At 42.3% G+C, this 15,403-nt stretch overlaps 2 protein-coding genes across 2 annotated transcripts in view; one reads left to right on the top strand and one right to left on the bottom strand.

Annotated features, from left to right (window-relative positions):
* PRKDC (protein kinase, DNA-activated, catalytic subunit) overlaps positions 1-693 on the bottom strand; it is a gene marked incomplete at both ends in the record, with an annotated part of 81,407 nt that extends 80,714 nt beyond the window's left edge. The window contains 3 exons of the mRNA XM_079533068.1: positions 234-326; positions 405-481; positions 561-693. Coding sequence (XP_079389194.1) covers positions 234-326; positions 405-481; positions 561-693 — 303 coding nt within the window. The remainder of the gene's footprint in view (positions 1-233; positions 327-404; positions 482-560) is intronic.
* A 729-nt stretch (positions 694-1,422) lies between these two features.
* Positions 1,423-12,229, top strand: MCM4 (minichromosome maintenance complex component 4; the record flags this gene model as incomplete). Its single annotated transcript, XM_079533214.1, has 16 exons — positions 1,423-1,492; positions 1,565-1,720; positions 2,755-2,918; positions 3,005-3,097; positions 3,225-3,320; positions 3,439-3,534; positions 3,987-4,125; positions 4,535-4,755; positions 5,275-5,395; positions 7,131-7,390; positions 8,746-9,111; positions 9,417-9,544; positions 10,776-10,983; positions 11,311-11,539; positions 11,658-11,791; positions 12,137-12,229. The coding sequence occupies 16 exons, from the start codon at positions 1,423-1,425 to the stop codon at positions 12,227-12,229; spliced, it is 2,574 nt and encodes an 857-aa protein (XP_079389340.1).
* Positions 12,230-15,403: the final 3,174 nt, after the last annotated feature.

The raw sequence follows: 15,403 nt of genomic DNA, 5'->3' as shown, positions 1-15,403 counted from the left end.
TGCACCAGGGGGTGGTGGGCATGGCCCCAAGTACCAGAGTTCAAGGACAGTGTGGACAATGCTCTCAAACAATTGGTTTGGATTTTGCATGGTGTAGCACAGAGCCAGGATCTGGACCCGGTGATCGCTGTGAGTCCATTCCAGCACAGAAGATTCCGTGGCTCTATGCCCTAACCTGGACACAGTCCAAGCACCTGGCAGAGGTTCCTGGATAGCAGGTGCTGCTCACCCACCTTAAGGCTGCAGGCATAAGGATGAACACTCTCTCCAATCTTTTCCAAAAAGACGCAGAGAAACTTCAGCGCTTCTTCTCTGCATTCTCGAAACTGAAAGGGCAAAAGTTAAGAAGCTCTGACAGCGCACGGCTTGGCCGCGCCCGGCAGAGCAGCTCGGTGCCGACCCACCTCCTCCACGCCGAGCGAGCGGCAGACGAAAGCCAGCAGGCCGCGCTCCGGAGCGAACACCAGGGAGACGTGCAGCGCTGCAGGGGAACGGACAGACAGTCGGACCTCGGCTCCCCCAGCCGCCCTTCCCGCCCCACCCCCAGCCCCGGGCCGCACCCAGCGCGCCGCCGGCCGAGCAGGTGAGGCAGGCCTCTCCAAGGCCGCGCAGCAGCCCATAGCCGCGCATGGCATCGCCAGGCTGCAGACAGCCGTGCAGCTGCTGAAGGTACTCCTGCACGCCGCCCGCCATCCTGCTCAGTACGGACTGGGGGCCGGGAGGGGCCGCCCCTCGGACTGACCCAACGCTCCCAGGAGCGATGGGAGGTGGAAGGCCTCTATCGTATCCGGGTTGGCGCACTCTAAGGAAGGAGAACGGTGGGCAAACACTGGGCGAGTTGTTCCAATAGGGCAAGGACGTGTGGAGAAGCGCAACGTAGGGTTTTTATCTCTCCGGAAAGTTATCTGTAGTGACCAGCAAACATCACCCACCCGTCTTCGTGCAGAATGGGCCGCTCCCCTCGGCCCGCCCACAGGACTCATTTTGCCGCGAAACTCGATCAACTGAGGGCAGTACCACTCCGCGCTGAGGGGGGATGCGCCGTTCGACCCACGGCGATTAACGGTCCGTGGGACGGCGAGCGGTTCGCACCATGCTGCTGCCCGCACTGTGAGCCTTCGGGCAGGACAGCACCGCGATCCCGAGGGCCTGGTGGAATCAACTCCTTCCGCCTTCCCTTCTGCGGACCAAGCCCCCCCTTTCCCTATCAGATGGGAGATCCCGCATCCGCTGCGCGCACCCATTGGCCAGAAAGCCCGCGAGAGCGCTGCCACGTGATTCTGGCGGCGCGGGAGTTCTTCGGTCTGCGGAGTGTGGAGGTGCGCTATCAGTGCTGCGCGGGGGGTAGGGGGAGTGCCGCCATTTTGGGGTTCAGCCGCCGCCAGCGCTTCTCTCCCACTGTAGGACCGTTGTGGCAGCACTATGTCGTCTCCCGCCTCCACGCCCAGCCGCCGGCGCGGCAAGCGCGGGCGAGGCAGCAACCCGCCGACCCGTAAGTGCTGAGGGCTGGGGGGAGGCAGGAGAGAGGGGGCGAGTCCCTGACTGCGCCACTCGTGTCCCGCAGCGCAAGACGCCCGCTCCCCTCCCTCGCAGAGGCGCCGCCCGGACGACTCCGCTTCCACTGGAGAGCTGCAGCCGCTGCCCACCTCCCCGCCCGCCGAGCAGAGCCCCCGAGCTCCCGACGCCCTCTTCTCCAGTCCACCGCAGTTCCGCCACTCGGGTGCGTTCCCTCCGTCGGTTGGAGCTGGGCAGTGGGAGGGGGCTTTGTACTCGTCAGTAGGGTGCCGTGTTGGTTTTAAAAGCTTTTTCTGCCTTTGCGATGTTGTTCGTGTTGTTGTTCTGTAGTAGGATTACCTTGTAATTGTTAATTACATCACCCTGCTGCTAACGAAGCACTGAAAAATGTGTTTGTTTGGACTCAACGCTTAAGTATCAGTGTGCTTTCAAAACGCTGTCGTGCTTTAAAGTCACTTCCTACAGCTTGTGGTTTTTCAGAAGAGATCAGAAGTGGGGGTGGCAGCAGGGCAGGGGGTGATCGTCCACCTCTGCTCTGCCCTACTGAGGCTCCATCTGGAGTACTGGGTCTGGGTCTGGGGTACCCAGCAAAAAAAGGATGCTGAGCTGTTGGAGAGGATCCAGAGGCAGGCCACAAAGATGATCCAGAGGACTGAAGCACCTTTGCAAGCTTGAGAGTTGGGCTTGTTCAGGCAGGAGAAGGGTCTGGGGAGACTTCATTATGGCCTTCTAGAACTTGAGGGGAGCTTACAAGTGGGAGGGAGGCTGACTTTTTACATAGCCTGATAGTGATAGGAGAAGAGAGAATGGCTTTAAACTAAAAGAGAGGAGACTTAGGTTAGATGTTAGGCAGAAATCCTTTACTGAGAGAGCAGTGAGGCACTGGCACAGCTGCCCAGAGGACCTGTGGGTGCCCCATCTCTGGAGGCTGTCCAGGCCAGGTTGGATGGGGCCCTGGGCAGCTGAGTTGGTGGGGTACAGCCCTGCACATGGCAGGGGGTGGGACTGGGTGAGCTTTAAGGTCTCTTTCAACCCAAGCCATTCTCTACAAAGGAAGATGCTCAGCAGACATGTGACATCACTGTTCTGGTGTTAGCAGAGCACTGGAGCTGATAGCCCTTGTTCATTTGATAGGTGTAGAGTTAGAAGAATGAATCGGAAATACCCAGGCAGAATTTTAGTCCTGCTTTCAGTGTAAAGCAACGGCATGGTAGCGCTGATGAAGCACTCTCTTTGCAGCTATTCCTCTGGATTTTGATATCAGCTCACCACTGACCTATGGCACACCTAGCTCCCGGGTGGAAGGCACCCCGCGCAGTGGCGTGCGGGGGACGCCCGTCAGGCAGCGGCCCGACCTCGGCTCTGCACGCAAGGCCAGACAGGTCGACCTACACTCAGATGGGGTAGGTGGACACTTCTGGTTTGCGTCTGACAGTTCCTTTCAGAGCAGCTTTCTGTATTTGTGTACATTTCATTTTTTTCTCTACAGCAAGCTGAGGATCTAGCTGAGCAGTCCCTTGGACAAAGGCTTGTTATCTGGGGAACAGATGTTAATGTAGCCTCCTGCAAAGACAAGTTCCAGGTAAGTTAGCAACGTTTTTTTAAATGAAAAGCTAGTTTGTCTTGCACACATTAGTTGGACTTCATACAAACTAAGGGTGTGCACATCTCAATCGAATTCATTTTTTCCTGTCGTCCTTGACATCCAGAAATTTCTTCAGCGTTTCATTGATCCATTGGCAAAAGAGGATGAAGACATTGGCTTGGATCTCAACCAGCCACGCTATATGCAACGACTTGAAGAGGTACTTCTAACATAGCAAAATGACATATGTGTTTGGGTTTTGTTTGTTTTTTTTTTTTTTTTTTTTACCCAGCCTTATGTGCTGTCAAGCTAAAAATTTATTTTCAAATATCTTGCAGATTAATATGGTTGGGGAACCATTTCTGAATGTAAATTGTGACCATCTAAGAGCATTTGATGAAAATCTTTACAGACAGCTCATCTGCTATCCTCAGGTGAAGTACTGCACTTGTTTACTGGCTATTAAGTGACTTTTTCATCTTTCTGTTTATGAGCGCTTTTGTTTAAATGCGGAGTTTTATTTTCTATGTTTAGTGTAATTACTTCTTCATTTTAATGTCTTATTTCATAGTACTTAAAAGGTTTTAGATCTTGTGATAGGTGTCTCCTGCACATAAAATTAGCTGTTAAGCTGCATTGTACCGAGTGCTCCATCATTTCTTTTGCAACAGTCAAATAAATAAATCTGATTTAACAGTAAGTTGCCTGTTATGTAGGAAAATGCCAACTGTGTGTTCTTTTTTCTTTATTTTTTTTGACATCTCTGGCTGATCAGCGGCACTTTAAAACTTATTATGCAGAAACATTCTGTTAGGCTTGTGGCTTGTTAGTGCATGGTGGGTTTTTTTCTGTTCTAAGCTTAACTGTTCCTACCAATTTAACGCAGGAAGTCATCCCAACGTTTGACATGGCTGCCAACGAGATCTTTTTTGATCGCTATCCTGATTCCATATTAGAACATCAAATTCAAGTACGGCCGTACAATGCACTGAAGACTAGGAATATGAGAAGCCTAAACCCTGAAGGTAAACTTCTAAATTGCCGTGTTAGAATACAATCTGAAGGATTTACGTAAGTTTAATTGAATTCTAACACACAATTTATGTACAGACTACTTAAAACTGGACTTATGGTCCATCCATACTAACGTCCTTCATTTTGCCTAAGTCTGTTTTGGAATTAAATGCTGTAGAGTCCAAATGAAAAACGTAATCTCTAAAGGAAGTCTATCTGTCATCAGCTACCTAGATTCTTACTTCTGTAAGAATAGAAGACTGTTTTGTATGACAACAATTTTTGTTTTGTTTATGACAAAATAGTGATATCTAACTGGATGTCCACTTTCCACTTAAAAACTAACGGGACGTAGATCTTCCAATGTTATTTTAAATTTAAAGATTGTGATGTGATGACATAAGTATCTGTATTTTGTAGACATCGATCAACTTATCACCATCAGTGGTATGGTGATCAGGAGTTCCCAGCTAATTCCTGAGATGCAAGAAGCATTCTTTAAGTGCCAGGTGTGCGCATTCACCGCAAGAGTAGAAATTGATCGCGGCAGGATTGCTGAACCATCAGTGTGCAAGAACTGTAACACAACGCACAGTATGGCTCTGATTCACAACAGATCCATGTTTTCTGACAAACAGATGGTATGTTGCGCTTTGATATTGGCTAAAATGAAGCTTTTTTCCAGTTTTTGCTTTCTCTCTCCCTAATTTCATCAGCAGCGTGAAAGTATACATATTAAGAAGGAAGGTTTTCAAAACTGAGAAATGTTTTTCTCCCTCCTCATATATGAAAGAATTTAGTGAGTGTAAAGCCCATACATGGGGGAAGAAATACACTGAAAGGATTAAATGAAATATATGTACATCTTAATGTTTCTTAATAAAACCTTCTTTACTCACAGTATGCCCACTTATATCTGGACTAGATGAGCCTTTTCTATTAGCAGCTTTTTAGCCATATCAATAATAATGAACAATTTTTGTTTTCACTGTGTTTTTTTTATTAATCAGTTTTTTTGTTTGGGAGGAATTGTTTTGTTCTTGAGCAGGGTTCCTAATTGAAAATGATGCGGAAAGCTGTGATAATACGAGATCTTGTGCGCTTTGTGTACAGTTTTCTTTTTTTTGACGTTAAACTTGGTTTTATTTGTTTTTTCCTAGATCAAACTGCAGGAATCCCCTGAAGATATGCCAGCCGGACAGACACCTCATACAGTTGCACTGTTTGCTCACAATGATCTTGTTGATAAAGTTCAACCAGGTGACAGAGTTAATGTCACAGGTAACATTTACTTTGATTGTTTGCATCTTCCTTTTTAACTGAACTGCAGTAGTTTAATTCATGAGTTTAATCCATGAGTCCAATTGCTTGTCTGGCAATTGAACACTTCTTAGGGTAATATGCATACAACAAATGCTGTAAAGAAGTGTGTTCTGACTTGCATGTTACTACCTACATTTGCTTGTTTGTAGCTTTGTGTTTGTTATGAGAAAGGCTTCCTTCTTTCCAGATGTTTGTGTTCCCCCGCAGCTGTAATCTGTCATTTTCAGTCTTTTTTTGGGCATTTCAGATAATTGTGAGGCTTTGCTCAAAACTGTATTATCTAGGGAAATCAGAAAATGAGTGGGAAACAATTCCAAAGACTTTCAGTGAGTCATTTCACAGTTCCAGATAGCATAGTTTTATGTGCTGTATGAGATGAACCTGCAGGAGTGAACTGTTACGAATGAGAATGTGCTCGATAGGAGCTGATGGGATGCACCCACAAGTGCTGAAGGAGCTGGCCAGTGTATTTGCATCTCCGTTCAGTTATCTTTGAAAGGCCATGGACACTGGGGAAGATTGCTTAGGGGCTGGATGTCACACCTATGGCAAGGAGGAGGACCTGGACAACTACAGGCCAGTCAGCATCATCTTGTCCCTAAGGAAGGTATTTAATAAACCAGATCACTGTTTAGCCATTTAGTCAGCACCTTCCTGGGATATAGGGGTGTTGCCAGCAGCTCAAGGGAAGTGATCCCTTCTCCTCTGCTCATTACTGGTAAGGACGCATTTGGAATGCTGGCTTTCCAATATACAAGAGACTTAGATATACTGGTATGAATCTGGTGAAGGGATGTGATTTTGAGAACTGAAGACTCTTGTATGAGGAAAGGCTGAGATGGCTGGGACTGTTAAGCCTGGAGAAGGGTCTGGGTACCTACTATGTACTTATATGTGCTCAGTTATGATGACAGAGAGAGATTCTTTGCAGTGGTGCTCAATGGTAACACATGAAGAAATGAGCACTTCTTTTTCCCTCCAGAAAATTCTAATAAAGCAAAAAGAGAAGGTGTTTTTTATTAATGCATGGATGGTCAAGCCTTGGAGCAGGTTACCCAAAGAGGCTGTGGAGTCTCTACCCTTGGAGATTGTCAGAGGATGTCACAGCTGTAGTCAGTCTCCTCTAGCTGATTCCAGTTTGAGACCCCAGCTAGACCAGACAATTTGCAGAGGTCCCTTCTGACCTTGACGATTCTGGATTCTGTGTTTCTGAGAATGCAGGTAAGAAGGAGGCAGCCTCTTAAGTAGTGTCTGCAGTCCGGAGAGCAATAACATAGAATAAATAGGTCTTGTGATCTTAAAAAAAGCAGCGCTTTAAAATAACTGTACTATCAGCCATTATAGATTAGATTATTATTATAAACCTGTTACTAAATTTCACACTTAATTAAAAGTTTAAGTGCTGGCTTCAGTCTTTTTTTAGTGCCAGGACTTCCAAAAGTCTTCCTTATTCTTTCAATATTACTTAACCATTTTCATTGTTGAGAACACTTTTGACAGGAATGCTGAACATAGCAAACAAGTGAAGGTGCAGACAACTTAAGTGTGTTCCATCATCTTCCAGGTGACTTATTGGTAGTGGGAAATAAACTGATTAAAATCGTTAGTTCATTTTGAAGAGCTTTACTTTGCAAAGGAAAAAAGATGATTTCAGTTTGAGAGTTTATCTAATGCTGTCATTAATTGTATTTAGGTATCTACAGGGCAGTCCCAATTCGAGTTAATCCCAGGGTCAGCGTTGTAAAATCTGTCTATAAAACCCACATTGATGTCATACATTATCGCAAGACTGATTCAAAACGCCTGCATGGTGTTGATGAGGAAACGGAGCAAAAAATGTTTACAGAGGAACGTGTGGCACTTCTAAAAGAGCTATCTACCAAAGCAGACATATATGAGAGACTTTCTTCAGCACTGGCCCCAAGCATCTATGAGCATGAAGATATTAAAAAGGTAAAATGAATTCCATATTTTGCTTGTAAAACATTTCTGAAGTGCAAGTACACGTAATTATTTGCTATAGAAATGAGACTTCAAAATGTTGAACAAAAAAAAAAAAAGCAACCAAAACAATCCTGGATCTCAAGCAGTCTTAAAATTCTGAACTTGTCAGGATAGAGTTGGTTGTTATTGCTTTCAGGACTCAATCCAAGGGAAGATGTTGAAAAGGTAGGAAGACAGCAGAACTGGAAAACAAACCACAGTCAATAGTGTGTCTCGAGGTATAATAAGGGACTGCAACAAGCCTCTGTAAACTAATTCTTCATAGACCTGTGCATTATCAGAGTTTATGGGCTGCTGAGATGACAAGCTGTTTAAATTCAAGGCAACAGTTTTCTCTTTAAATGGGCATACTATCTTCTCAATTTTTTGTTACCTCTTTATAAAAGTAATACAGTGTATCAGGTGTATGCAGCTAGGTATAATTGAGGAAAGCTAGGGAACCTTCACTGAGGGACACTGTTCACAGCAACATTCCAGACTTTTCTTGTAATACTTGCAAATGCCTGAGAACTAATATGAATAAGTTGTTCCGTGCCTTTACTGTAAGGTTTCTGTGCTGAAAGAAATTTCAATAATTCTAGCTTACTCATAAGCTTAGAAGCCTGTGTTTATACTAAACATTACAGTACTTTTACAGTGTTAGATACTAGTTGCTTTTGTTTCCTTGCTAATGCTGCAGTTGTAGACTTTCTTTGAGAAGTAGAAAGGAGAAAGTACTGGCAAATTCCAAATAAATAAAAGCCTTAAACACTTAATTTATGTGCGTCTAAAGAACTTCATGTTATTTTGTGAATATCTTTTTTTCTTTTTTCTTAAAAGAAGATGCTTGATTTTTTTTTTTTTTTTTTTTTTTTTTTTTTTTTTTTTTTTTTTTTTTGTCTTGAATAAAAAGCTGATACCACAATTTTTAATTTATTTATTTATTTTGATGCTACAAAAGCGGTAACAATACTGTGGTCCCAGATTAAGTATAGCCTCAACATAAGGACTAATCTGTTCTGACCTTCCAGTTATCTGCAGAATTGGCTACTGAAATTGGAAGCTGTGTTGTCCCTAACAATATAATTGTATATTTGTAATTAACTTGAAGATATCTATAAAGGAAGAACCCTTTTTTTTTTTTTTTTTTTTTTTTTTTTTTTTTTTTACAATGAAAGCTTTCTTTCCTATCAGTTATCTTTAGCTGTTTCGGTTCAAAATATAGTTGAATGCAACAGTTCAGTTGTCTCTGTTAATTATACAGGAGCTGACAGTCTGACTTTAAAGAGCATGTTTGTTTTGTTTTTTGTTTTTTTTTTTTACAGGGTATTCTACTTCAGCTCTTTGGAGGATCAAGAAAGGATTTCACTCACACAGGAAGAGGCAACTTCCGTGCAGAGATCAACATTCTTCTCTGCGGTGATCCTGGCACTAGTAAATCCCAGCTGCTCCAGTATGTGTACAACCTGGTTCCTCGAGGCCAGTATACCTCTGGGAAAGGCTCAAGTGCAGTTGGTCTTACTGCATATGTGATGAAGGATCCAGAAACTCGGCAGCTGGTTCTTCAGACGGGCGCTTTAGTACTCAGTGATAATGGAATTTGCTGCATTGATGAGTTTGATAAAATGAATGAAAGCACAAGATCAGTACTTCATGAAGTAATGGAACAACAGACTCTCTCCATTGCAAAGGTTGGTGTCTGCTTAAGTCCGAGTTCTTTGTTCTAAGCATCAACTCAGGGCAGATGAAACCAAAAAGTTAGCAGAATCAGGGTTCGTTCTTTCCTAATTTTGTCAGTGGATCAATCCTAAATTATGTAACATCTTGTTCTTATGTACACATAGCTGTCCTTGCATAAAATGTATTATTTCCAGATGCCTTTCTTCTTGCTTTACTCTAGAAGGCTTCTGCAATGAATTTTTTTATTATGAAACCCATTAAATAACACTGATCTTATGAAGGTTTTGAATCCAGAAATGCTTTTTCATTTTAACAGGCTGGAATCATTTGTCAACTGAATGCTCGTACATCTATTCTAGCAGCAGCTAACCCTGTAGAATCACAATGGAATCCAAAAAAGACTACTATTGAAAACATCCAGCTTCCTCACACGCTGTTATCGAGGTACTGAACACCTCCTTGCATGTCTCATTTTTTTTACCTGTTGTGAAAAAGATTCAGTATGGCAACATCAGAATTGCAGTTTCTGCATGAGTGGAGAACTGCCTTTTAGCATACTTATCTTGAACAGAAGATCTGATGAAATCTGTAGATCTTTATTTCTGTTTTTGTTGTGTTCTTTTGTTCGCTTTTTTTTCCTTCCCCCTGTATTAGGATTATCCTCTGGAGGAGTTACCCTGAACCTTACTGTAGTTGGTAACTTGAACAGAAACCCAGCATGATTTTCACAACCTTGTATAAGTTTTAAGTGAAATACTGATGATTAGGGAACTTGCACTGAATGTGGTGGACTCTAAAGTTCTGTGCCTGCTTGTTTTCATCCTGTGAAATTCAGTCAGGAAGGGGGCAGAGGTAGCCTTGGACAGTAGCTGTTAAAAAGCATTCAGCATTTGCTGATGTAAAATTAAACTACGTACTATAATTGTGAGGGATTCCTATTCTAATTTAAAGTGTGTGGATGGTATGCTGGATATTCTGAGAACACCATTTATAGTTTAGAATTCAATGAAAGGCCACTGACAGTAACAGGTAAGTGTCTTAGTTGGGATATACTGAAGGAAACTAGGTTTGAGCATGTCTCGTTTCTGCCATTTATTGGATTTAAGCTTTTGAAAACATACGACTGGCTAGCTAGGAAATTATTATTTGCAGTTATCTACTATGTTACCTACTGTTTGCAAAACTATTATGAAATTTTTTTTCTTTTTGAATTCAGGTTTAAGCTCCAGATATTTTGTATTTATTTTAAATGCATATACATCTATATGCATATAGTGAATAGCTATGCACCCTGATTGCTCTGTTTTCCAGGGCTGTAGCTCTTACAGTAAGTTTGTCCTTTGTTATTTGTTTAAAACCCCCAAATAAAAAAGACTGTCAGCCTTGAACCGAATTCCACAGAATGTATCTTGTCTTCAAACTGCTTATGTTGAAAGCAAATCTAAACTGATCTGAGGGTTGGACTCAGTCTCTCCAAGTCTCTTCTACCAGCTGCAGTTCTGTAATGTTTTGTATTTGAAAGAGTTTGAAGAAAAAATACTCTTTCAGTTTAAAGAGCATCTTCCATTTACAGTAGCATCTCCTGATTCTAATTGTGAAGTGAAAAACCATAAAAGAAGCGACTCTAAATTGCAGGAAAGTATACGCGCTGATATTTGATTCTTATCCCATCCAGATTTGACTTGATCTTTTTAATGTTGGACCCACGTGATGAAGCCTACGACAGACGCCTTGCTCGCCACTTAGTTTCACTGTACTACCAAAGTGAAGAAAGGCTGGAGGAGGAGTACATGGACATGGCAGTACTGAGGGATTACATTGCCTTTGCTCGTGGTTATATAAATCCCAGGTTAAGTGAGGAAGCAAGCCAAGCCCTTATTGAGGTAAAGTAATTGCTGTTGAGAATGTTCCAAGTCTTTGCTGACTTCTCAAAAAGGGCAAAATGCTCAACTATTTCTGTTTCCTACCTATCAAAAACCTCTAAAAATTACAAGCTTTTAAAAAGAAAGAGGGAAGTACTATGAAAGTAATTCTGTACTGTAATCCTTAAGTTGCTTTTTGAAGCATTGGCTTGATTTTTATCATGTTTGAAGCATGTGGCTTTCCAGAGTTGCTGGTAGTCAGGGATAACAAACAAGGGATAAAAGAAACTTGTAAATTAGGGCAGTAACGGGATTTCCTGCAATAGTTAATGCCTGCCTTGTTTTCAGGCATACGTGGACATGAGGAAGATTGGAAGTGGCAGGGGAATGGTTTCTGCATATCCTCGACAACTCGAGTCTCTGATCCGACTGGCAGAAGCCCATGCTAAAGTACGCTTTTCTGAGAAAGTTGAAACCATTGATGTAGAAGAAGCAAAACGCCTCCATCGGGAAGCTCTGAAGCAGTCTGCTACTGACCCAAGGACTGGCATTGTGGACATATCCATCCTCACTACAGGTTTGTGTTTTTGTAGGGATAAAGCTAAGATGTTCTGGGGCTTTTGTCACTTTTTTAATGTAACTTAACCTGTCCTCTGTAACTTAGTACTACAAGGTGATTATTTTCTTGTTGTAAGGAATGAGCGCAACTGCACGTAAGCGGAAAGAGGAGTTGGCTCAAGCCTTGAAGAAGCTTATCCAGTCAAAGGGTAAAACACCAGCTTTGAAGTATCAGCAGCTTTTTGAAGATCTCCGAGCACAGTCTGACACAGTAAGCTTTCTGCTTTTTTTTTTTTTTTTTTTTCCTTTTTTTACAGTCTCATTAATATAAAAGCATAGCATTTTTACAAATCAGTATAAACTCTTCCTCAAATCACATTGTTAATTTGACTGGAAAGCCAGTTCCACTGCGTAAGCTTTGATTTCTGAATCTTTGTCACTTCAGAAGACGAGAAAAACAACTTGGCTACAAGGTTCTGGGCCAGATTTAAATTGCAGAACGTATTCAAATTTATGGGGAAGGAACCTTGATCAGAGAAGTGATAGGAAGTAAAGTATTTTGGTTGGTTTTGTTTGTTTCCCTCCATCTTTACTTGATTTTTCTCTTCTCTTTTAGGCTGTCACTAAAGAGATGTTTGAGGAAGCACTTCGTGCCTTGGCTGATGATGACTTCTTGACTGTGACTGGAAAAACTGTTAGATTGCTGTAAGTTGGTCCTTCCTTGCCAGCCAGCTGTGGCTTTTACTTCATCTTCTGTACAATGCTGCCAGCTTGGAAGTTTTGGGACTATCATTTGCTGTAAGTGCCACTTAATCTCTTGTGCTGATAGAGTAGTAACCATTGTGAAGATCTAAAATGCTTTAATTGAGTAATGCTATTTACATTTGAGAAAATGTAATTACTAGTGTTTTATTGCTGTGTTTTTATGTTTTGTAGAACATGCTAATATCACTGTATGCATTTTCAATGGAATTGTAAAAATTCATCATAAATTACTGATAAATGCATTTGGACTTTGCTGTTATCTGTAATAAAGTTATTTGATTTAAAAGCCTACATGCGTATCTTGTGATAAACCATTTTCAATCTAGAATTTCTGATTGCTGCTAGAAAGCTTTGAGAGCATGAAAGTTAGTGGGGGGTTTTTTGTTGTTTTTTTTTAAACCTAACTTGTGTACTTTTGTGTTAGTATCCACAAGATTAAAAGAAAAAGACAGGTATCAGGTATCTTCTACTTGAAAGTGAAGTTTCTTAATGTAATCTTAATTATGACTGGCTAAATTAAGATAGCATAAGGCATTAAAATAAGGATAGGTAAGCCCTGAAAGAACAAGGTTACAGTATTGTGTGGCTGGAGAATCTTCTGTTTTGGCTGGGTAGATATATACGCCTTCAGCCACTGCATGTGAATCACTGCTACAGTTTATACAACTGAACTAACAGGAGAGTTGTCTAATTCACTTCAGTGCAGACAACACTGTGCTCATCTCAACTGCTTGCTTAACAATTACAGGCAAAAAAGGGTGTCACAATTGGTGTTCTGAAGTCAAGCCCCCCATATTTATAGCAGTTTCCTGGACAGCATAAGGCCATGACCCTCCAACCCTAAGAATGTCCCAGGGCAATGAAAACATGGCTGTGATGTGTGAGGGGAGGCTATGGCCTGAGGGTTGCCCTCCTTGTCACCTGTGGGAGTCTGTGGGGCCCCATTTTAAGGCCACTTCTCTGTAATGCTTTCACTGTTGATTCCAATAAAGATCTGGAAATTATATTAAGTAAATGCATGGACAACGCTTAGCTGAAAGGAAGGAAGGAATTCAGTTTTACTACGATACTTGGCACTAGTGAGGCCTCATCTCGAGTACAGTGTTCAGTTTTGGACATCTCAATACAGAAGGGACATAGAGGTGCTGGAGGAGGTCCAATGAAGGGCAACAAGGTTTGTGAAGGACTTGGAGAATATGCCCTGTAAGGACTGACTGAAGGAACTGGGGATATTTAGTATGGGGAAGAGGAGGCTGAGGGCAGACCTTATTGCTCTCTTCAAACACCTGAAAGTTGACAGCAGCAAGAGCGGGTGACAGGATGAGGCGTCAAGTTGCACCAGGGTAAGTTTAAGTTAGATATCAGGAAAAACTTCTTTTAACACCTAGAGAGGGTTGTTAAGCACTGGAATAGGCTCCTAGGGAGGTGGTTCAGTCACCATCCCTGGATGTGTTTAAAAACGAGTTGGATGTGGTGCTCAGGGACACAATTTGGCAGGGGTTGTTAGAATTTGGGTAGTATGGTTGGGCTATGGTCGGGCTGTGGTTGGACTTGATCTTTAAGGTCTTTTCCAACCTGAACAATTCTATGATTAAAACAAAACTAATGTTTTACCGAAATAGTGCCATCTTTTTAGTAGCTTCTAATTCTTAATGCTTAGCAAAACACTGGAGAATGCGGGCATCGATCCCGCTACCTCTCGCATGCTAAGCGAGCGCTCTACCATTTGAGCTAATTCCCCCCTTTTCACCATTATTAGAGATGATAAAGCTCCCAGGTTCAGACTATATAATCTGCAGATTTTAAGTGGATGTATTTTTCATTTCTCTCTTGCACTTATCTCTCTTCATAAATGAAAACACATTCAACTTCAATTTTTAAAACAGTGTTTGTAACATTTCATTTTTCATTTCTTATCAGTTCATTTGGAAATAAGATGAAATAAATGTGTTTTCCAGGTGTAAAAAATATTTTTTAAAAGTTTATTACTTGGAATTCTTAGGACGTATTAATTCTGACATTTGATTCTTCCTTTCTCTTCTCCTTGCGATGCGTCAGTCTCTACTTATATATATTTTCTATAGATATGCAAAATTATTTAAATTTAGTCAAACACAGGGTAGCACTTGAGAAATGAAACATGAGCATCTAAAAAGTAACAGTTTATCTCACAAAATTCCACATCAATACATGAAAACACAATTCGTAGTTAATGGTGTATTCTACTACAAGCAAAACAACACTGGAGAATGCGGGCATCGATCCCGCTACCTCTCGCATGCTAAGCGAGCGCTCTACCATTTGAGCTAATTCCCCTCCCATGGCCCTAATTTACCCTCTAATCACAGATTTTAGTAACTACAAGCACAGCATTTCCTTCAGAGACTGCTCCTTTTTGCCTGGCAGTAACCCCAAGCCAGCCATTCAGAATGCCTATGATCACTTGACCTTGAGCTTGTCTGTTTTTTCCTTCCTCAAAGATAGCAAGGATAATTAAGCAAGCCTAACACAAAAGAATAATAAAAAAAAAAAACTTTGGGGCAAGTTTCTCCCACAAGATCTCCTCCCATGAAATGTGGAGGGGGAAGAGAAGTAAAGAAGATTATATTCCTTAGAATAACTAACGCCTTACTAAACTAGAATTAATCATAGAATCACAAGGTTGGAAACGACCTATAAGATCATCCAGTCCAACCGTCTCCTCATCATTGCCACCACAAGCACTAAACCATATCATGCAGCACATCATCCAGACGCCTCTTGAACACTGCCAGGGACGGCGACTCCACCACCTCCCGGGGCAGCCATTCCAGTGCCTGACCACTCTCTGAGAGAAAAAGTTCTTCCTTATGTCTAATCTAAACCTCCTCTGATACAACTTGCGGCCATTGCCCTGTGTCCTGCTCGTTGCCTGGGAGAAGAGGCCAAATAGAATAGTTTGGGTTGGAAGATACCTTTAAGATCCTTTAGCTCCAGCTCTCCTGCTATAGGCAGGGACGCCTCCCTTTGGACTAGGTTGCTCAAAGCCCCATCCAGCCTTGCCTTGAACATCTCCAGGGAGGGGACATCCACAGCTTCTCTGGACAACATCTTCCAGTGTCTCACCACCCTCACAGTA

The sequence above is a fragment of the Tetrao urogallus genome (assembly GCF_951394365.1).
Source record: "Tetrao urogallus genome assembly, chromosome: 3".
In the NCBI taxonomy this organism is placed as follows: Eukaryota; Metazoa; Chordata; class Aves; order Galliformes; family Phasianidae; genus Tetrao; species Tetrao urogallus.
The sequence above is the reverse complement of the archived record's forward strand: the minus strand, read 5'-3'. Positions and strand labels throughout refer to the sequence as shown.